This window comes from Colias eurytheme, chromosome 10 (assembly GCF_061535395.1).
Source record: "Colias eurytheme isolate Ceu_HAF_F1 chromosome 10, ilColEury1 Martin Lab GWU primary, whole genome shotgun sequence".
Lineage (NCBI taxonomy): Eukaryota > Metazoa > Arthropoda > Insecta > Lepidoptera > Pieridae > Colias > Colias eurytheme.
The window spans coordinates 9,500,259-9,523,892 of NC_142989.1; the positions used below are offsets into that span (position 1 = coordinate 9,500,259).

At 34.3% G+C, this 23,634-nt stretch overlaps 3 protein-coding genes and 1 long non-coding RNA gene across 4 annotated transcripts in view; all 4 read right to left on the reverse strand.

Annotated features, from left to right (window-relative positions):
* Positions 1 to 6,702, reverse strand: part of ec (ubiquitin specific peptidase echinus) — a 73,573-nt gene extending 66,871 nt beyond the window's left edge. Inside the window, exon 1 of the mRNA XM_090106084.1 lies at positions 6,556 to 6,702. The gene's annotated coding sequence lies outside the window, so the exon portion shown is untranslated. The remainder of the gene's footprint in view (positions 1 to 6,555) is intronic.
* Positions 6,703 to 9,347: 2,645 nt separating this feature from the next.
* Positions 9,348 to 11,734, reverse strand: Ercc1 (DNA excision repair protein Ercc1). Its single transcript, XM_090106474.1, has 5 exons — positions 11,523 to 11,734; positions 11,386 to 11,453; positions 10,747 to 10,941; positions 10,251 to 10,436; positions 9,348 to 9,657 (listed from the first exon to the last, which is right to left on the reverse strand). Exons 1-5 carry the CDS (start codon positions 11,614 to 11,616, stop codon positions 9,391 to 9,393), a joined length of 810 nt encoding a protein of 269 aa, XP_089962600.1. The 5' UTR covers positions 11,617 to 11,734; the 3' UTR covers positions 9,348 to 9,390.
* A 2,426-nt stretch (positions 11,735 to 14,160) lies between these two features.
* LOC149905393 (uncharacterized) lies at positions 14,161 to 19,339 on the reverse strand. Its single transcript, XM_090106570.1, has 4 exons — positions 19,336 to 19,339; positions 18,399 to 19,010; positions 15,551 to 18,185; positions 14,161 to 15,259 (listed from the first exon to the last, which is right to left on the reverse strand). Exons 1-4 carry the CDS (start codon positions 19,337 to 19,339, stop codon positions 14,161 to 14,163), a joined length of 4,350 nt encoding a protein of 1,449 aa, XP_089962696.1.
* A 2,120-nt stretch (positions 19,340 to 21,459) lies between these two features.
* LOC149905394 (uncharacterized) lies at positions 21,460 to 22,862 on the reverse strand. Its single transcript, XR_016457189.1, has 5 exons — positions 22,705 to 22,862; positions 22,172 to 22,406; positions 21,973 to 22,044; positions 21,792 to 21,871; positions 21,460 to 21,687 (listed from the first exon to the last, which is right to left on the reverse strand). It is a non-coding gene; the product is annotated as an uncharacterized LOC149905394 (long non-coding RNA).
* Positions 22,863 to 23,634: the final 772 nt, after the last annotated feature.

A 23,634-nucleotide genomic window follows, 5' to 3' on the forward strand; every position in this document is an offset into this window, starting at 1 on the left:
TGTACCTATGTTCATTAATTTTAAATTTTTATAAAAATATTTTTCTCGCGCATGGTTTTGTTTACTTTTAGCTGTATATTTGAGTAAATATTTAAGCGTCCGGTATGTTCGACGAAACGACTGTAAAATTATACACTGAAACTGCGTTCCAAACAATGTGATTTATTATGGCTATATAATAATTTATTACTATTGGTTGCATAATATATTAATTTTGCATATGTGAATTTCGCCTTGAACTTTTTATATGTCAAAGTTCCTATTATAACTCCGACGATTAAAAGAATAGGCTACAATGACTTCTTTCGGTGTTATATGTCTTGATTTAGGTACAAAATTCTTCGAAAATTACGCTCAGCTCATTTTAAATCTATCGCAAGTTAAATGTAAAGTTTGAAGAAAAATCTTCTTGTTACACATCATTACAAACTACACTAAATGTATTTCTGTCCGATCAGTTCCGATGTTCGATAATTCACCAAAAATCGAGGTTAATTCCTGGATATCACTTGCGCAAACCGACTTATTCTGGCATAACGCTTATTTACGTTCAGGAATGCTATGATTACGGAAGCATTGCGTTTATAGAACGTAATTTTTAACGTTTTATGTAAATAATCCTAAACGTTTCGCAGACATCTGCGTTTGTATATGCAGTAAGACGCAATATTTACCCATATTTTAAAGTTTTTATATTGTAAGTATTTAAATTAATATATTGAGAACAAGATCTTAATTAATAATAATTTTAGGATATTTTAGAGCCTAAAACATCGAAGAACATGACTTAAGTGTAAATCATGGAAATAATAATCCTTTCTCTTACACTAGGTTCTAGGATGAGGAAAAACGTCATTCTTTTCTGATTCCAAACTGACATTATTTTTCTCTTTTTTGACCACTCTGCGCTTCATGTAAGATTTATTACTCATTAAATTATCATTAAAAGCATTAGAATTATTAGGGTCGTACATAGCGTGTTCAGCTTCGTCAAATAATAAGTGATAATGATTGTAATCATCCGTAATCTGAACGGCCGCATTCCGATGTGGATACGGTTTTCACTTTCCTACTTAAAGAATTGTGCTTTGATAATACAAAAACTTTGGAGGTGAATTGGGAGGTGTTGTAAAGGTTCATTACATGTCTCATTATACTTCTCTTATTTCTGCTGAGAAATATTTTAATGTAACTACTTTTTTGCTTTTGTTAATACGAAACATAAATACTTATGGTTTTCTTTATAAGATAACTTCGTACCTACTACTACTAACGAATAAACATTTTATAATATACGCAAAACAACAACTAAGTATATTTAATGACTGGAATATACTCAAATATTATTATCTAACAATTAATTAATACGATTGATAAAAAATAATAAAAAACACCAAATTAATACACTGGCAATAAAAAATAAATAATTAAATGAAAGATACAATAGAAAAATCGATGGCACACATTTCGATAAAAGCTTAATAACTGGTTTATTGTTTCTCTACTTTAGAAAATTGCTTTGTTTATGGTCCCAAATACTTTGGAGAATGACTAGTGTTTTATCGCTGTTAAGTATTTACTGAAGTGTCATACTGTAAACATACAACATATGAAGGATCGGTGTTTCACTGTTTTTTATTTATTGACTCTCTTTAATGTAATCTGTGGGCCTGTAGCGAAAATTTTAAATATGCGATTATATGAAAAAAATGGCGTCGAAGATAATAAAAATGTTTATAAACTAAGATCTTATCAACGAATTTATAAATAAAGTAAGATTTCGTATATATTGCAAAAAATCTATTTAATTTCATAACTTGCCATTAAAAGTTTGCCAATATATTAATATTATAAGAAACACGTTGCATAACCATAATTTATAATCAGATTGATCTGAAATATCATAAGAATCAGATACATAGAAATCTGTAATACACTCAAGTGTTTCACTCAAGGATTTCTATGTATAAAAACTTCATACAAGTACAGCTACCTAGTTCTCGCGCAAAAACTCAAACACTCCAAAAGGAATAAAAAGTTTCAGAAAAAACCATTTCAGTTTCTGGGAACGGCTTTGACTTTCCAAAATAAAAACATATAAAGCGACTTAAAGTCAAGTATCCATTAGTAATAAATAATATGACGATAACCTTAAAAGCTTTCTCGTAACGGTTCAAGTGGAGAAGCTTAAAGTTCAAGGCGATGATTTGTACCGGAAAAGAACTTTTGACTGCAGTCTTTGTAAAAATTTGATACTTAACTATATGTATCTATAAATTATTACTTTTCGTGTCACTAAATAATAAATATACGTTAAGGTCTATTGGTAAGTATCTCTCGCAGACATGAAATGTAGAAAAGTATTCCTAAATGATACAATACCTATGTACTTATTAGGGGGAGAAAATTAAATAAACTAGTTATTAAATTTAAGAAAAAAAACTCTATTTGTTTGCTTTAATTACATGTGTGTAAAATTTCAAATTAAATTATTATAATATACCTACCGAATGCTTCCATAACAATAGGTTCAGATAAGGAATAATAAAAATGATACGTCATACTTTTCATATTGCTAATATTTACCTACCATCCATCAAGCAAAGCACTCAACTCTTCCAAGAATGCAAAACATTGCACAGAGTCACGTACCTACATCACACCAGTTAGATTATTTTTTGTCGCAATTTTCTGTGTCCTGCCATGGCAATTAATATAGCTGTGCATCTAAATACCACGCCTCCTAGCAAATGGATTCCAATGTACAACCATAGATAATATAATAGTATCTATACTGTACAACGGATTGCATTTTATTGTAACGAGGACATTAAATTTGATGTGATTGAAGTAGTGATTGGGAATCATGGCTGCAACAGAGAATAGACATGCGTTTGATTAACAGTATCCAACATTGAGTACATACTACATAGTTACTCATTGGTACCTATCCAAGAATTATTTTGTGTTAACATTAGACGAACACATGTTTATCTAATGTTTTTTTATAGGTATGGGATGTTAAACGTTTAGTATGATTATTAGTGGTCTAGATTCCATTGTAAAAAATGTGGTATACTTACATGGAAAATTTATTATGAAAAACGTAATAGAGTAGAGTATCTCAAATCTACTTTAGAATGTGTAAGAGGCTCTATTTGCAATTTTTCTGAAACAATTTCACCGTAAAATAAATACAGACAATTCTTTTATCCAAGTATGAAAATTTCTATATCGATACACACATATTAGAAAATTGCATTGTCCATTATCCATCTTTGTTACGCTTTCCAAGTAAAATGATGGATGAATTTGTATGCCCGGCTTTATGAATACATATTCAAGCACTTGAGTACTGAATACCTGCTATTCTACTCGTTTTCTATTCTAAAATAACAAATTTTGCAAGAAATGAGCGACAGACCCTAATGAACAAATGAAAGATATGGGGCAGTTACCGATTCTCCAATATCTTGGGTGGCTATTTATTAAACGATAGAAATTTGACAAATACTATGTAACTAACTACCCATCATACATATCAACAAAATCAAAATTATAAATATTCAACAATTATCAAACGGACAAACACGTTATAGACTTGACCTTTAAAATAACTGTAACGCTTTGAATATACCTATTGTTAAATCAATCAATACAATGCATGACTGTGTAATATTACAAGGAACGCAAGAATAGCATTACTAAACAAAACTATGGGCGTATTTTATAGTTAACAATGTGTAGATTAGTACGCACGTGTGTTACTCACACCGACACAGAGACACGCACACAAACAAGATTGTACGTGACACAAAAGGAGCAAAACCGGAGGCTGCGCGTGCGCCGACCCGCGAGACGGCACGAGTCAAATCTTCAAGCTACGCATATTTAATATTATTACAATGGATTGTTCTGGGGAAAAGTGTTATTAGAATGTACTGAAGTAGAGGCTTTAGATTTTGAAACTTCTTAGGTAGTAACTATTTAGTAACGCGTGTTTCTGTTAAGATAGAGCTTATTTTAAGCTACTTGAAAAGAAACGATTTTTTGGTGAATACATATGAATAAACGTGCTTATTGTTGCTTATATTATGTTACCAGAACATTAAAACCCCTTTTTTGTATGTCCAAGGTGTTGGAACATCTACAGAACGACTGAAAAATAATTGGTATCGGTAAAGCAGTATGTTACATAGAGACTACAGCAACAAATAATTGAAAATTTTATCTTAGAAATATTTACGATTTCGACGTAAAAATCGAATTCCTTCAGATGGTAAGTAATCCATGAATACAAAGCCGTGAGCAGATAAATATAGAGTCATAAAACAATGGTAAGTATTTATATTTCATAAGTTACCATATTTTCCCAATTCATATTTACTAACTCCCTATATTCGACTATATTGTAGACAGCTTTTACCATTCCAGGCTCTTTTGGAGACAGCTTTTACCATTCCAGGTTCTTTTCTAAACAGCTTTTACCCTACCTCTACCAAAAATGCCACCATCTCGACTCTACATATTTTGTATTTGAATGTGCGTACAAGTATTGAACATTTTTCATATAATCTCAAAGAAAGCGTGACTGGACATCCGACGATGACTTCATTATCTGTCCAGTCACATATAAAGCCATTATGTTATAATGTACAGTGACAAACTAATCCTATACTTTGACCATTAGCGCCTGTCATTCAAAAACAAGGGTACAAAACTTTGAACAAAATGCCTTACATGATTTTACAAAACACAATGGTCCATATTTTTTATGTCTGCCATAAATCAAACATCATAAAGAATCAATCAGTAATTTTCACATTAAAAACTTGATTAACGAAAATAGGTTGCAGATATTATAAATATCTACATACATTGAACGTAGTCAATATGAAGAGGCACTGAAATATTGTATCAATTTTTTTTAAATGTTAAAAGCAACAACAAAGGAGTGATGCATGAACATATTGCATGAGGGCACGATTCTAAATTTACCTTTTTTAATATAAATCTTTGTCGGTGTATGAAAGTCGTGATGTTTTACGTTTTTAGAATCTCGATTACGGGGATCACGACCCCAGCCGAAGACATTATTATAAGTGAACCCTGTATTGTTAGATGTCAAAATAAAAAAAAACCATCTGGAGGCTCATTTATAGGGAGTTGATACAATAATATCCGAAAATGAATGAAAGTGTAGTAGCTAGAGACCTGCACCCTGCAGATTATCCCTATTCTTATTCCTGAGTAGTAGGTATATATAAAAAAAATATCTATCTGAATCGTGAATCTATATAGAATTATTCAGTAGTGTCTTTGTGTTTGTTTGTTGCCTTTTTCTATAATTAGAATATTACATTTACAGGCGTAATTTGGGAATTGGTATTAAGGTACTCTACCTACCCATAACATCGACTTTAAAATATATGCTGAAAGAGAATTTTTAGCTTGACTGTTCTATTCTGTTGGCAAATAACAAGATGAGATACCTATACCTATAATACACAGGTTTCTGAAATTTATATTTTGTAAAAATAAAAATACCCGTATGTGTATAGTGTGGGTACACTAGAAAAAAGTATATGTAGGATAGGTAGATATTTAATGAACCTTATTATAGAATACACAAAAAATACTAACATTTAGACTTTAGTTGCCACAAAAGGAACAAGGATATTTTACTTTATCCCTCGTTTCGTATTTAAAACGAAAAGGAAAAAAAATTAACACAGACATGGTATAAAAATTTCACCCTATACATGTTTTACTATAGGTCATTTTAGAAGCTATATAAAGGTAGCAATATAAGGTGATGACCATCTACATCATCTCAATAGAAAATTTAGTCAATTTATGAAGAATAATTTTAGAACACAATTCATGAAGTAACTACGTAGATAGAGCGTCGTGACATTTAATTTTTTCCATGCAAAAAAGAAACAAATCGCAAAATTGTACTAATTATTATCAACAGGTGGACTATTTTTGTTTCCATATGAACAAAAACTACCACCTGACTTCGCACGTGCCCCGATCACCTGTTTCAATAAATTGTTAGCTATAAGACATGATAAACTGCCTACTATAGCTGGTTTTATGTCATTTCTTAAACAATGCTTATAATCGTGTTATTTTTGTACACGTGTTAAAAAAGAAATAAATTGATGAAAATAAGTAACTAAGTAGGTAGTTACCTATATTGTTTTGTTTTAAATGTGACTTTCACAATAATATGTTAAAATAAGTTTATTGATAAGTACATGACTCAAACAAATTATTTTGATAAGTTGTATAATACGTATTGTATTTTTGTTCGTATCTAGGTAGTTAGGTACTTATTAGACAAGTTTTCAATTTATTTTTTAAACCTGTTAAATTTTTTGGATATTGTCACATTGCAGTCTATTTATTCCATCCCAACGTACTAAAACCGGTCTAGTGATAACAGCGTAACGACTAACGACCAAATTTCAAAATTTAAATACACCAAATCAAAATTCCATTACAACTGTGCAATTAAGTTTTTAATTAGTTTTAAATTACTAGACTTACTTTAACATGTTGTTGCTCCAAAAAAGTTCAACACAAAAGAAGTTTTATCCCAACTTCCAAACGGTAACGTTTTTTCTCACCTATTGTTTCAGTTCAATTTTACACGTAACACTTAAGTCGAAAATATTAACACACACTTTTTAAATGTTTATTTCGAGTCCGGGCACAAAAATGTTTATTTAAATTAATCTAATTTTAAAAATAAATATTATAAAAGTTTTCAATCTAACACGGGTTATCTAAAATTAGTAAGACAATGGCCTTATTATTTTAATTTACATAAAAAAATTAACGCATTCTTTTTTCAAACAATCCCGCCTATTTTTCGCGGGCATCGACCAGCTAAAGCAACGCGCGTCCGACCGCGAGGAAAGCCGGTTTAGAGCTGCTGATTGTTTTATTTTGAACCCCGGTGCGCGTCTTGAAGCAACGAACACATTACTATCTAATAAAAAATGAATTAAGGAAAGCGGCCAAGCTTCACAACATCTCTACTATATTTCATGGGAATAGGAATATTGTGTTTCATGGGAAGGATAATTGCGGATGACCAACAACATCTAGACTCTACCTTTTGATATATGTAAGTTGTTTTGTTAAACAAATTGTAGAGTTACGTTTATATAAATTAGGCAATTAATTAATAGACGCAAAACTAAATACAAAAAATACGCAATCACCAATACAGACTCTACAACATTATCAGCTAGAGTCTAGACTCTACCTTTTATGTGCAACAGTAGATAGTACCTAATCGTAATTATATAAAGTATTATTAAAAAAAAAACAATTGGATTACAATAAAAAGTCTTTATGCAAATCAAATTTCGTTTTACATAATTTATTATTAGGTAATTTGATTTGAAATATTTTATATCTCCCGGAAGTAGGTCCTAATAATATTCTCTACCGTATTCTTTTGAAGTTGAGTTTGTATGTTTGTTTGAACGGGCTAGTCTGAGGAACTACTGGACAGATGTCTAAAATTCTTTGACCATTGGATATTTACGTGGTCCCCGAGTGCTATAGGATAATTAATATGCACCACGGGCGGAGCCAGGGCGGCCCGCTAGTTATATTATACTTAAGCAAAATAACACCAATGCGAGTAGTCTTAGGTATCTAAAACTTATCTGCTCTTAATTATTATAAAATACATATATATATGTGCATTCTATAATCTTCTTATATATAAAATTCTCGTGTCACAATGTTAGTCTGCATACTCCTCCGAAACGGGTGGACCGATTCTCATGAAATTTTCTGTGCATATCGGGTAAGTCTGAGAATCGGCCAACATCTATTTTTCATATGTACCTACCACGGGCGAAGCCGGGGCGGACCGCTAGTAATGTATATAAATAGGCACATATTCCGTTTGCCTTTGTAAAGAAAAAAAGGATTAACAAGTTCGTATACTTTCAGTTTTATAATATAAAGTTATAACATACAAATAATAAGCGTTTGCCAAAATACCTCATGTCATGATTCAAACATTCCTCGACAAGGAAAAGAAAGGACAATGTTAAGAAATTCGGTTTGACCTCCTTCCAAACCGGAGTTATAAAAGATGACCAGCGATGTTACAAAAGTGTTAAAGAAATATCAATCGACCATAATATGGGTGAATATGTATTTACAAAAATATTTATTTTTTTGAATAATTAACTAAACTGCGATACTTAACTGGAAGATAAAACTGTTATTCGTGGATTAACTCGTCTTCGATGTACCTACAGCTTGCGCTTATACTGTTGCGTTTGTTTAAACTATTGTCATTTAATTATGTCTTTGTATATATTTATTTAAATAATATTTTAACGAAATTTTAGGTGAAATAACATACGATATATATAAAAGTTTAAAGCAAAGATAAATAATTGGCACGGCTTAGGTAAACGTAAGTTAAATCTATAATTAAATTTACAGGCATTTTACAGGCCGACTGGTGTCGCAGGAACAGGATGCATTATGTTCATAGATTATCTTATAATGGCAAAAATTTAACACTAAATCTAGAAATAAAGGTTTGTGTTCTTAATATTTTTGATTTATGCCTCGTTGAAAGATCGGCTGTAGACCACGGAAAAATAATTAATGTGGTTTGCAAAAAAAATATAAGAATTAATTAACTAGATTTTATGTGGATATTTGGCTGAAGTTTTGTATAAGTGTGATAGGGATTGAAAAATGTAGATAAACCAATGATTTATCTGTTTAGTTATATGTAACTAGCAAACCGGGCGAACTCCGTTTCGCCACCAGAGACACCTTTTCTTTGCTATAAACCTCACGGAGCCCGAGACCTTTCCAACGAATGCAAAACCGTGGAAATCGGTTCGTGTGTTCTGGAGTTATAGCGTCAGGAAGGAAAACCCGACTTATTTTTATTTTTTACTAGCTTTCCGCCCGCGGCTTCGCCCGCGTTTTCAAAAAAAAAACCCGTTCCCGTAGGATTTCCGGGATAAAACCTATCCTATGTCCTTTCTCGGGTATCAAAATATCTCTATATCAAATTTCATGCAAATTGGTTCAGTAGTTAAGGCGTGATTGAGTAACAGACAGACAGACAGAATTACTTTCACATTTATAATATTAGTATGGATATAGTAGATAAATTATTTCAATCATTATTATTTAAAACTATTCAACTGTCTAACTGCACTTTGCTAGTGTGGTTATCTACAGCATAATATATCACTTTATGGCTAACAATAACTGCAGTCATAACATTATAATATTTATATTTTACATTTACACAATATGATCAGAAAAAAAAAGAAATTGTTTGAAAAAAAATATATATTTCATAATTTAAGACTTATTTTCTATTTCTTAGCTATCTACATTATTTTCAGCATTTTCAACATCTTCTATACTTATATCTCCTGCAAATTCGTCTGGTTTATTTTGGCTATTCTTCAAGAATGGTTCATGTAAGGCTTTATACAGTTTCTTTGCTTTTGTAGCTCCAAACCCAGGGCAGTCTGCTAACCTCCTTTCTGTTGCTTTTATTATATTTTCCAATGTTCCAAATGTAGTTATAAGTGTCATAGCATCTGTTTTATTTACTGGCTTGATTGATGTTAAAGCATTCACTATCTAGAAAAAAATGAACATGATAAATACATGTGTGTCCCTTAGACACATAAAACTGAAAGAATAGAATAAATTTGATCGCTCTGGCGAGTTACGAGCTGAGCTGGCTGGCTGAGTTGGTCAAGCATCCGCCCCGGATCGGCGTGAAAGCATGCGGGTTCGAGTCCCGCCTCGTCATCGATTTTTTTCTATCTTAATCTTATATATAAAATTCTCGTGTCACAATGTTAGTCTGTATACTCCTCCGAAACGGGTGGACCGATTCTCATGAAATTTTCTGTGCATATCGGGTAAGTCTGAGAATCGGCCAACATCTATTTTTCATATGTACCACGGGCGAAGCCGGGGCGGACCGCTAGTATACTTATATAAATCTCGTGTCACAATGTTTGTCCTCAATGGACTCCTAAACCACTTAACCGATTATAATAATATTAGCACACCATGTGCAGTTTGATCCAACTTGAGAGATAGGATAGTTTAAACATGTAGGTACCACGGGCGAAGCCGGGGCGGACCGCTAGTTCTTTATAAATCTATATGATAACTACAATTGTTTATATTCATAACTCAATAATGTAATAAAAAAATCTTACTTTTTGATGTGGATCATTCTCAACTTTTTCCATAATTAAATCTGGTGGTTTATTTTCATATATTTTGTAATTCTCAATAATTTTGGCTGCTTCCTCAGGGCTCCAGGCCAACATTAAAGTTAGGTCAGTAAGCAAACAAATTCTTGTTAGATTTTTTAATGCAGCATGAGGATCTTTTATATCTACCTGTAAATAAAATGCTTAGTATAAAAATTATAAAGCTTTTAGCTATAAGAGTTTGATTGTTTGAATGTGCTAATCTCAGGAACTACTGGTCCAATTTGAAAAATTATTTCAGTGTTAGATAGCCCATTTATCGAGGAAGGCTATAGGGCTATATTATCATTACACAAAGACCAACATAAACGGAGTTACGCTGGTGCTTAGTAAAGATACACAAGAAAAACATCCTATAAGAAATTAAATACAATTTACATTACAAAAAATGCATAAATGTTTTAAAATTTTCATTATAATAATTATAAAAAATACAAACCTGTACCAAAAGCACCCTAAGATCATATTTCTTCCCAAGTTCCTTCAATCTGTTATTTATATAATCTGGATTCAAGTTATGATACCGTACTGATAAAAATAGTACACATATTGTTTTACCAATCTCATAGTCTGGTATAACATCATCATATTCCCATGGTACACTCAGTATGAACTTTAGTAATGGATTACCCCTCTGAAAATAATAAAATTAAAATATTATAACTGTCAATAAGTTCTGTTATAAAGCAGATGGATTCACTTAAGTATCAATTTTCATAGCTTTATGTCATATGAATGCCTATTTTCCACTTCTGCTTCTTTTTCTACAGTCCTGTGTCCCAAGAAGTATGGATATACTGAAGCCAGGAGATAGAGGACCTAAAGGGCTATCCGAATCATCCCCATGTATGTTGTGCGATTTTGCGTATTTTCGGAGTTAGGAGTTATCACATGGAGGTCATTCGGATAGCCCTCTAGGTCCTCTACCTCTTGGCTTCAGTATATCTATACTTCTTGGGACACCCTGTATAGCAAAAATTCATTCATGGCACAACAGTATTCCTCAAAGTATTAAAGAGTGTAGTAGAACTAAATTTTAAAACCTACAGATGATTATGTACATAAATATTAAACCTACCTGTTTCTGATTGACCAGGACACAGTGAGTTTTAGATGCTGAAGATTTGTTGCCTTCTTTTGATGTTCCTATAAATTTTAAACATATAGATAACATTTATTAATTATGAAAATTAAATTTAAGAATAATTATAAAACCTGGTTGAGAATCAGGATCTTGTTTAATTTTCTTCGGAGAAGTTGGTTCACTTATTTCGGCGAGCAAGTCATCGAAACCATCTTCTAATTCCATTTTACATATTAATATTTTGTTGTAACGTTTATTATTTACGTTGAAATTGATGGTTATCTGAGTTTTAGCCGGCTGATCTTTGTTGATAGTTCATTATAAATACAAAACCAAAGAGTATAATGTACCTATTTAACTCAGAGGAATAAACCTATTATTCCTCTGAGCTATTTAACGATAATATTGAAATGTCAATTCGACATTGACTGTTTACGGCGGTTTACGGTTTACCCTACCATGACCCTACCCCACCCCTACCCGATATATACCGGTGTCCGGCACTTTATGGTTTACCCCCTCGACTAATGTGCAAAGGAATGCAGATTTCTTTTTTCTTCAGAATTTGAAGAAATAATACTATTATATATTAAAAATCCAATGTTTAATATAAAGCACCACAGTATTATGAAAAATGAAAAATGTATTACCAGTGCAAACTTAGCACCCCATCAATGGAATTTTGGGTCGAAAATGACCTTGATCGTTAGGTCCCCGTTAGGTCCTTTAAGGTCCCACAATTTTTTCGTTAGGTCCCCTTTAGTTTTTTTTTAAATAATTTTTTAAATTTTAGGTATAAAAAAAAATGCACTTTAGCACCCCATCCATAGAATTTTGGGTCAAAAATGACCTCAATCGATAGGTCTCCGTTAGGTCCTATAAGGTCCCACAATTTTTTCGTTAGGTCCCCTTTAGTTTTTTTTTAAATAATTTTTTTTTAATTTTAGGTATAAAAAAGTTACACTTTAGCACCCCATCCATAGCAAAATTGGCAAATTTTATCAAAATCGTATTCTTTACCGTTAGGTCCGTATGGGCTCATCATTGAAATTGTTGAATTATTTATTTTATTAAAATTATAAAATAATAAAAACCTGCGCATGCGCCTTAGAGCATTAAGGCATGCGCACATCATACATAAACAGCGCGAAATTTAAAATGGTATCGTTTCATTTATTAAATAAATCTATTGTTCTGAGAGTGCTTATTTATTAAAAACCTACTTTTCAACCTAGAATTAAAATAACCTGGTATTAGTGTCAATCTATGGTGTCAATATATTTTTTGTAGCGGCCACAGGGCCACACTACGGTCGAGGTATAGATTCGGAAAGAATAACATGCAACAAATCATTAATTTGATTCGGGATGACCTTCGCGTGGACACTCGAGGGGGCGGTATTCCAGTGGAACTGCAAGTGATGGCAGTTATTCGATATTGGGGCCGGCATGAGGTAGATGTGACTTGTGCTCTAGTTTTGGATATATACAATAGAAAAGCCTGTATAACGATCTATTACATTACAGATCCAAGAAGATTGTGCTGACATTCACAGAATGAGTCAACAGACACTTTCCCGTTTGTCCCGAAATGTTGCTATTGCGTTAGCTTCTAAAAGTTCGCGTTATATTAATATGCCGTCGAACTCAACCGAGGAAGCCAAAGCAATTAGGAAATTTGAGGCCATAATATGCGGGATGAAGCGTATCATTGGTGCAATAGATTGCACTCATATTAAGATACGCAAAGTGAGTGGAGAGGCTGGACAGTACTATGTTAATAGGAAGGGACATTACTCCATTAACACTCAAGTATGAACATTGTACAATAACATTTTAGTTTGATCATAGTGTATTTAAAGTAATAAATTTTCATTGTTATGTGTGCTATTATGTGTTTCTAATTTATAATAATATTGATGACAATAATTACAGGTAGTATGTGACTCTGACCTTAAAATCTGCGATATTGTGTGTCACTGGAGAGGAAGTACACATGATTCCCGCATATATAGAGAAAGCTCAATAAAGCGGAGGTTTGAGGAGAATGAATTTCATGGGAAGCTGATTGGAGATAGCGGGTATCCTTGTACTTCGCATCTTCTAACACCAATATTAAGACCAAGGACACAGGCAGAAGAAAGGTACAACCTGAGTCACATACGAACGAGGAATACTGTAGAGCGTTGCTTTGGGGTGTGGAAGCAAAGATTCCGCATACTCAACGAAACAATGCGAGGGTCTCTGCAAGTGATCAAGACCACTATTGTTGCTTGTGCAGTTTTGCACAATTTAGCAATACTCTTTAATGAGTCTATTTTAAATCAAGGTATTTGTGCAAACTAATATGTAAACAAAGTATATTTAATAATGCCAATACATAAAAAATAAGCATATTGTATAAATCCCAAAAATGCCACAATAAAGGTTTAGAAATAAAACTCTAGAGGGCGTATCAATCGTATATTGGCAACAACTACAATGTTATATTACGGTTTAATAAAACAATTCAATAGCGGCATCTAAATAACTAGTGACGCCATCTATTGGTGAACATCGTGACTTACTTAACTTAGGATTTAACATACCGGCCGCCATGGACGTAGTCCAGCCAAAATAACAACAAATAAAATAACTAAACAAAAAAATACAATTCAAACTTAAACTTAATCTTTCACAGGTAATAAAATTACCGGCCACCATGGACGTAGTCCAGCCAAAAGAACAACAAACAAAATAACTTAACAAAAAATACAATTCAAGCTTAGACTTAATCCTTTACAGGTAACAAAATTAATTTGGATAGCGGTCGTTTGATCAAATTTCCCTTGTACTTAAGGGTGACCACACGTGTAAGCTTGTCTAGCCCTGGGTGCTTGTCTACGACGAGACCAAAAAGCCACCTAGTTGGAGGCAAATCATCCTCCTTTACTAATACCACACTCCCAATCTCCGGTTCAGGAGTACTTGCGCTCCATTTGTATCTATGTTGCAATTGCGTCAAGTATTCCCGAGACCACCTACGCCAGAAATCTTGACTCATTCTCTGGGTCAATTGCCACCTTTTCAGGCTATTGACATTGGAGTCTTCATAATTAGCTTCAGGTACCGACACTAATGGCTCGCCGACAAGAAAATGAGCCGGCGTAAGTGGTTGAGGATCCTCCGGATGGTTGGACATCTGACTTATAGGTCGAGAGTTTAAACATGCTTCGACTTGTGTCAAAACGGTGGATAACTCTTCATAAGTGAGCGTTTTATCACCTACAATACGCTTTAGGTGATACTTGGTGGACTTTACGCCAGCTTCCCACAGTCCTCCAAAATTTGGAGCACGGGGAGGGATAAAGTGCCAAGTAGTACCATTAGAAGACAAAAAATTTAGAATCTCTTCAGCAACAGTAGAGCTTTCTAAATGCAAGAAATTTTTGAGCTCTCGTGCACTGCCCACGAACGTGGTACCATTGTCACTCCAAAGTTCAGCCACATGACCTCTACGAGCAACAAACCGCTTAAAGGCTGCCAAAAAGGTTTCAGAGGTCATATCACTGACTGCTTCCAAGTGAATGGCCCGTGTAGCCATACATATGAAAAGGCATATGTATCCTTTCGTTGCATGATGACCACGACCTTTGGCAGTACGAACACTGATTGGACCGGCATAGTCCACTCCGCTTCTCAAAAAAGGTCTATGTGCTGTTACTCGGGACTCTGGTAGTTGCCCCATCATCTGCTGATTCACCTGGGCTGAATGGCGAATACAGGTCACACATTTTTTAATGAATTGCTTCACTGCACCTTTAGCTCCAACAACCCAATACTTGCTCCTCAAATAGTTAAGGACGAGTTGTGGACCACCGTGAAGAGTCCTTTCATGAGCATCGTGTATAAGAAGGTAAGTAAAGTGTGACTTGTACGGAATAATTATAGGGTGCTTCATACCATCGGACAAAGAAGCGTGACGCAACCGTCCCCCTACTCTTAAAACACCATCCTGTCCCACAAATGGATTCAACGAGGTAAGTTTACTTTTCTTATTCAGTTTTTCATTATTCTTTAAATTTTCCATTTCTTCTTCAAAATTTTCTTTTTGACATATCTTAATACATATAATTAGAGTTTCTTGTATTTCCTTAGCAGTTAACGTTTTACTAATATACCTTTCTTTTTCAGGTTTGTTCCAGTGCAACACTCGACGGCAGAATGACAACACTCTGGTAAGTTTTCTAAGAGACGAAAATCTCGAAATTATATTATCTTCCTGATCACTGGTTACAGCGTGACTACTAATCTTCTGTTTCCGTTCTTCCAGGTTTGTGTCTGCTTCATCTCCCCTTGGATAATCTATGTGATTGCCGTACAACCACTCAGGACCTTGTTTCCAAAGGTCGTTGTTTATAAACTCTGTTGCAGATACTCCTCTGGAGGCGCAGTCAGCGGGATTTTCCTGTGATACAACGTGGCACCACCGACTTCCATCTAACAAGGTATGTATTTCCGACACTCTGTTGGCAATAAAGGTCTTCCATCGACTTGGATGACTCCTGAGCCAAGCCAAGACGATAGACGAATCTGTCCAAGCATGAATTTGATGTTTCGGAACATCTAGAATACCACTTACTTCATCCAAAAGTCTTGCTAGCAAAACAGCTCCACACAGCTCAAGACGTGGAATTGAGACCTGTTTTACGGGTGCTACACGAGTTTTGGATGTGATTAAACTCACATGCACATTACCATTACTATCAATAATGCGAGAATAAACAATAGCTGCGTAGGCTGCGTTCGATGCATCGCAGAACCCATGCAGTTCCATAGATTGATCATTTAAGCTTGATCGTATCCATCGAGAAATGCGAACGCCTGTAAGAGATTTCAAGTCATTCCTGAAATCTAACCAGCCTTTAAGAAATGACTTAGGAAGTTCGCTATCCCAATCAACGCCAGATAACCATAGCTGTTGGATAAATATTTTGGCCTTTGTCACAACTGGCGCTATCCAACCCAAGGGATCGAATAAGCGAGCAATATCTGAAATAACCTTTCGTTTGGTTATTGGTGATTCCACCGAAGAAAGCTTGACAGTGAAGTGAAAGCTGTCCTCCTCTCTGTTCCAGGTAAGGCCCAATATTTTCATAATTTCGTCAGTTTTGATTTCCAACCCATGGTCTGACTCACTTTTATTTAGCAGCTCTTGACTGTTGCTCGAGAACTTCTGCAGTGGAAACCCACCGCGTTTGAGCAACTCAGTCAATTCCTCGTGAATTTGAATGCCTTCAGCTACCGTATGGCAACCAGACATCATGTCGTCCATGTAGAATTCATTCACAATTCTACTGGCCGCCAACGGAAACTGTTGACCATCCCTATTCACGAGTTCCTTAAGAGTGCGCACAGCCAAATATGGTGCTGGTGATGTGCCAAATGTCACTCGTAACAACCTAAAATGTCTCACTACCTCGTTTGGATCATCACGCCATAATAAACGTTGATAGTCAGCATCACCTTCCGCCACTTTCACTTGTCGGTACATTTTAACGATGTCTGCGACAAGTGAAATCGGATAGCAGCGCCACCGCATCAGTAAATGTCGCAATTCGGGCTGAATTGTGGGACCAACCATTAGGTCATCGTTTAACGATGCCCCGTTGGTGCCCTTGCATGAAGCGTCAAACACCACCCGAACCTTAGACGTTGCTTTGTCTTGCCGTATCACCGCATGATGTGGCAGATAAACGGCATCTGGATTGTCAATATCCTCTGCTAAAACTTCTTCCATATGTCCTAGCTCCAGGTATTCATTAATTACCTTAGAATACTGAAATTTCAGATCTGGATTCTTATTTAAGCGTTTTTCCAACATAAGAAATCGCTTACGAGCGATATCTATAGAGTTACCGAATTTACATTGCGGATTATCCGACTTAAAAGGAAGTTTTACAATAAATCTCCCAGATTCATCCCTAGAAGTAGTTTCTTTATATAATTTCTCACAGCTTTCTTCCTCTAGAGTGAGATACTTTTTGGGTTTAGTTGGTTCAGATTCCAACTCCCAGAATTTTTTCAGTAACTCATTCTCATTGCATTGAGTTAAATGCATGCTAACAACATTATTGCAGCTCCCATCCTCAACGACAGTTATACCCTCATCGTGTATTTTGCCAGAGAGGATCCAACCAAACGCTGTATGCTGAGCAATTACAGTTCCTGGCGGACCCCTGACTAATCCCTTCAACAAAATTTGGCTATACACATCAGCACCTAATAAAAGATCTATTTTATTAGGTGTGTGGAACGAAGGATCTGCCAGCTGCAGTGACGTAAACACTGGCAGATTGTGTATCTCAACCTTCTTACTTGGTAAGAATGAGGTCAACTTCGTTAACACATGAGCCTTGACTGTGATGACAAAGCTCGGATTTAGACGAGACTGAATTTTTACCACAACAGAGGACCTTGATAAACAAGGTGATCTCTGGTCACCGCCTAAACCTGACATAAAATTTGTCTCAGATTTCTTTCTGAGACCTAGCAGTTGAACTGCAGCCTCCGTAATAAATGAGGCTTGAGACCCTTGGTCAATCAAAGACCTTAACACCACCGGACTTGAATTAGTTTGTGAAACTGCCTTCACTAAGGCGGTTGCCAACAAAACTTGATTAGTTGTGGACTTGGTGTGTGTGGTAGTGTGTTTATGACGATCAATACTCTCCTCTTGATCCTGGGAAGAATGAATGACATTCCCTACAACTGAAGCATTTCCTTCACCAGGTTGATCAACTTGCGTTGAGCTGGCTGATTTGGGAGTGTTGGTATGAAGTAAAGTGTGGTGCTTTTTTTTACAAATTCTACAACCTGTAGATCGATTGCATTGATAAACTGAATGATTTGGTGTCAAGCAATTGAAACATAAATGGTGGGTTTGAACAAACTTACGTCGTGAGTCAACGGTTTCTTTATGAAATTTCTTACAATTAAATAACTTATGATTTTCTGAACAAAACAAACAATAATTAACACTTGATGTGGCAATGTGAGTGCATGCAGGTTTTTCAGATTTATTTGATTTAGAGTCTAAAAATTCTAAAGATCTATATTTATGCTCCAAAAATTCTTTGAATAGAGTCAAGGTTGGTAGGTCTTCGCAATCATTTGCCTTGGACTCCCACTGCTTCCTGGACTCAGGGTCCAATTTGTGACTCATTATATAAATAACGATTGTGTCCCAGCTAGTAATATCAATTCCTAGGTTTCCTAGAGCACTTAAGCATTCGTTCATGCTATCTAATAATTCTCTTATCGCCGATGACGATTCATGATGTAATACTTTTTGACTCATCAAACGTTTAAGGATATTATTTGACAAATACTTTTTGTTGTCATAACGGTTGACTAGCTGGGTCCAGGAAGCCGTGTAGTTTTTATCGGTTATTGCTGTATGCCTTAGGAGCTGTTCCGGTTCTCCCAATAAATGAGATTTTAAATAATGTAATTTTTGTACATCATCTAATTTGGTGTTGTTGTGAATTAAAGAAACAAAAAGGTCCCTAAAACTGGGCCATTCAGTATATTGCCCCGAAAATTTGGGTATGGATATCTCAGGTAACTTAACACTGTGGCCTGAATTATTTTCAGAACCGACATTTGACACTCTTACTATTAACAAACTTGTCCTTTAATAAGGACTTATAATCTAGGTACATCTCTTCACAGTTATCAAACACTTTATTTAAAACATAATCATTTTGCATCAATACATCCTTTTTAATTTCATAAACAATTTTTTGATGATTTGAGTGAAAAGACGACCATAATTGTTCTAAAAGTTCTAAACGCGCTTCAAGATATCCTATAGTAATTCTATCCCTTGGAGACTTTTTAAAGTTACAAAAATTTCTTTCAATTTTACTAAATATATCATCTTGAAGTTTTATATAATTTTCACCCATGATTGTAAGTAAAAACAATTAAGTAATCAATAAATTGAACAGAAAAAATACACAAAAATGCAAAAACAATACCTTAAATTTTACAAATTGTGTCAGCTAATCATCAAAATTAATTCTTTACAAAACAAAACTAACCTTTAAACTTCGTATAATAATATGATTATGCAAAATGACACTAATATTAAATGTTGTTTAAATCTACAACAATTATAATACCTTTTACTTTAACACGAAAAAAACCACTGTAAACATAAAGTAAGAAATGTAACCCAAATAAAGTTCTTAAATTTTTACAAGTAAAACAATCAACCTTTAACAACTATAAATATTACTGACTTTAAAATTTTACAAGTGTTAGATACACAACATAACCTTCACAACTTGACAAGGTTAAACACAATATTTTTCTAAGTTAATGATACAATCGTTAAAAATTAAAATTATTCTAAGTGTTTGAACACATTTATTCACTTGAAAATCGGGCATAGGTTCCCCATTGGATCACTTTTTAACGAATTATTCTAAGTCCTAATCACTTTGAATTTAACTAAGTTAATATTTCTATCTTGAAACATGCAATATCTTGAATCTTCTAAGTTAACTTCTCCTTGTAATTAAAGTTCAAAATTGTACTCACGATTAATGTTCGGTAATTGTCCCACACATACACACTTAACTTCTTTTATTACGATGACATCTGACAAGTGACGTTACTTGTCTTTGACCTTGACTGTTGACGGCTGCTGTGACAGTGTCAAGGTTGACACTTGATGACACTGACAGGTGACAGCTGACGTTTGACGTTGACAGGTGACACGGACTGTTGACAGCTGACGTCTGACAGTTGACACTGACGTTTGACAGCTGACAGCTGACACTGGCAGGCTTGCCAGGTGCTCCCCTCTGCAATGGCTGCTCCTCTTCAGATAGGCGACCAAGGGGCTCCCCTCCGCAATCGTCTCTCGTACCTCTCAGGTGTCTCAGGGGGTGCTCCCCTCCGCAATCGTCTCTCGTACTTCTCAGGTGTCTCAGGGGGTGCTCCCCTCTGAGGTAAAAGTTCAGGCGCCAGCAGGTGTCAAAGGGGCACTCTCCCCTCGGTACTAGCAAGTACCTACTGCCTCAAGGCGCTGAACGGACTCATTCACAGTCAACCGCAAGGCACCAGTCCCGGTACTCTCGAAGGACCATGTATAAATCCCAAAAATGCCACAATAAAGGTTTAGAAATAAAACTCTAGAGGGCGTATCAAATAACAATCGTATATTGGCAACAACTACAATGTTATATTACGGTTTAATAAAACAATTCAATAGCGGCATCTAAATAACTAGTGACGCCATCTATTGGTGAACATCGTGACTTACTTAACTTAGGATTTAACACATATTTTAATTCTTTATTTTGTATTTTTCTAGATCCTTCAGGCCTTGAAAATCAATTATTAATCGATCCAACTATCCCTGATAATATAGAAGATGAAGACGAAAATATAAACAGGGCCATTTATATTGAAACTTATTTTAATCAATAAAAAAAACCGGCCAAGTGCGAGTCGGGCTCGCGCACAAAGGGTTCCGTAGCAGCAAATATAATAAATTACAGTTAAATCAACCTATCTCAAAAACTATAAGAGATACTTTGATCAAACCAAAAATCGTTGAAAGAGTTAATTAGCATGCATCACCTCTATTTTTTTTAGAATTTTATACCCCGTAGTTATAAAAATAGAGGGGGGGGGACATACTTTTTACGACTTTGAGAGCTGATATCTCAAAAACCGTTCACTTTAAGAAAAATGTTTTTTAGAAAACTTTATATCATTTTAAAAGACCTTTCCATTGATACCCCACACGGGTATGTACATCGAAAAAAAAAATTTCATCCCTCAGTTACATGTATGGGGGGCCCCACCCCCAATTCTTTTTTTTACTATTTAGTGTCATATTTTTGTAGCGGTTCATACAACACATATTCCCATCAAATTTCATCACTGTAGTACTTATAGTTTCCGAGTAAATCGGCTGTGACAGACGGACAGACGGACAGACGGACAGACGGACATGACGAAACTATAAGGGTTCCGTTTTTGCCATTTTGGCTACGGAACCCTAAAAACCATATTTTATTATTTTTCAAAATTTATTTTTTTTAAATATTCCTCCTCTAATGCAAGTATTTGGAGCTTCTTCTCGTGAAGCTCCCTCTCTTGTTCTATTCTTAATAGGTGAAGCTCCCTCTCTTGCTCTATTCTTAATAGATGCAACTCTTGTTGTTGCTTCATTAATTCCTCCCTGCTTTTTTTTGCAAGGAGGAATAATTGATGCTCGTAATTGGAATTTGATTTCCCACTGTAAAAATAACATAAACATTAAACATTATTTCACATAAATCACAGCTGAACAATAAGCACAGGAAATTTCATGAAATTCTATTTTCAACATTACATACTTACGTTTTTTTTGGTTTAGCTTTGAAAATATGATGTGTAGGATTTATACGTGGCAATTCAGTGGAGAAATTTGGCAATTCAGGCTAAAAATAAAAAAATAATATAAATTTTATTTATAATACTGATATTTTTGTATAACATAACTGATAAAAATATTATACAAATTATTATATAATATGATTACCTATGCATGTGCAGTGCTTTCATCATTTTCATTCAATTTCAATGTATCATCAGCAGACTCCTTAGTAACTTCCTATAAATATATAAAATATAATTACTCAATCTCACAATAAAAAACTATATATGCATAGCGCTATTATCCCTTAATGGATATTCCAAATTAAGGAATAATAGCAGTAGAAAATGTAAAAAATATAAACCTGTTGGCCATGTGTTGCATCGCTATCGAAAGGATTGTTATCAACCACAAACTCATTAGGAAGAGCTGCTATAAGCTCTTGATCTTCAGGCGGAGGACTTGGTGGCGGAGGTCCCCCGCCTGTCATGTTTCTTGCCGTTCTAAATTTGTGTTCCGAAGCCTTAGCTTTCTTCAAATTCCTCCACTGATTTTGTATTTGGCTTAAGTCCCTTTTATGGAGTGAAATGATATTATAACTGAAATATAAATACAATAATAATGTTATTACACTGCAACTGTAACAATTTGTTAAATACAAGAAACTGTTAGAATAAGTAAAACTAAAATAACCAAGATAAAACATCTTCCCATGCAAGTTTTTTTGCTGTATTTGTATTAGTCGACGTATCCTTATTCTCTAATATAATATGTGCTCGCTCGAGCACTAATTATTTTCGAAGCACTTTCTAAAGAGCAATATATATTTATTAATAAGCATTAAAACATGTAAGGAAATAAGTACATTCTATTAGATTTCTTGTGTACATTACGTACCTTATCCTCCTCACTCCAATTCGTCGAACGAGAACGTTTATTGATCATTGAACTCATTTTAAATTAAAACTGAATTTGAATTTATCAAAAATCTCAAATCTGTACAAATGTTTGAAATTTGAAAGTTATCAATATCCTGTCAGTTAAACGTCATACAAAATAAAGTCTACCATTCATATTTGTCAAAAAGTACATTTTTAGTCAAGTTTTACGTGAATAGCGGGTTTTATTTCGATAATGTTACTAGAAAAAAATACATATATTGACGTAACTTAAATTATAAACAGACGTTCGAACTGGTGCGACCGGACCACCGTACTCGTGCGGTGCGATCGACTCGCCACACGACCGCACCGCACCTAGGGTTGCCAGTATTTGATTTAAGGGTTAACAGCATCAAAAATACGAGTTTTAGTTATTTTTTACGGGAGATAATTAAAACAGCAATGTTAAATAGAGAAAATTTATTTTTGGCATTTATATTTGCTGTTGGAAGAAACAGCTTTTAATAGCTCTTCATTTTCTAAAGCGAATGTATAAAAATCTCTGCACGATAATTTAAAATTACATTTAATTAATTTGCAGCTTCGCCTTTACAGTTTAAATATTCAATCGGTTTCGGCTATCCGTCCAGGCATTGCCGCACAAAGAAAATATTCTTTGTTTAAAAATTATGATTAAATTTACGATTTTTAAAAAAACATTTAAAATATTGGAATTTTCGCGGCCGACTAAGCTAAATAAATTCGTATAAAAAAATAGATACACTAGTGACTAGATAATTTATTACGTTGCTAATATATGAAGTGATTAAAGGCGCAAATTATCCCTTTTTGAAATTTTCGATATTGTCGATAGAGGCGAAAGTATTGTAATTTTTGCTGATTTTCGTTTTTATTTTTTTATATTATATGCAGGCGTTAGTAGAAG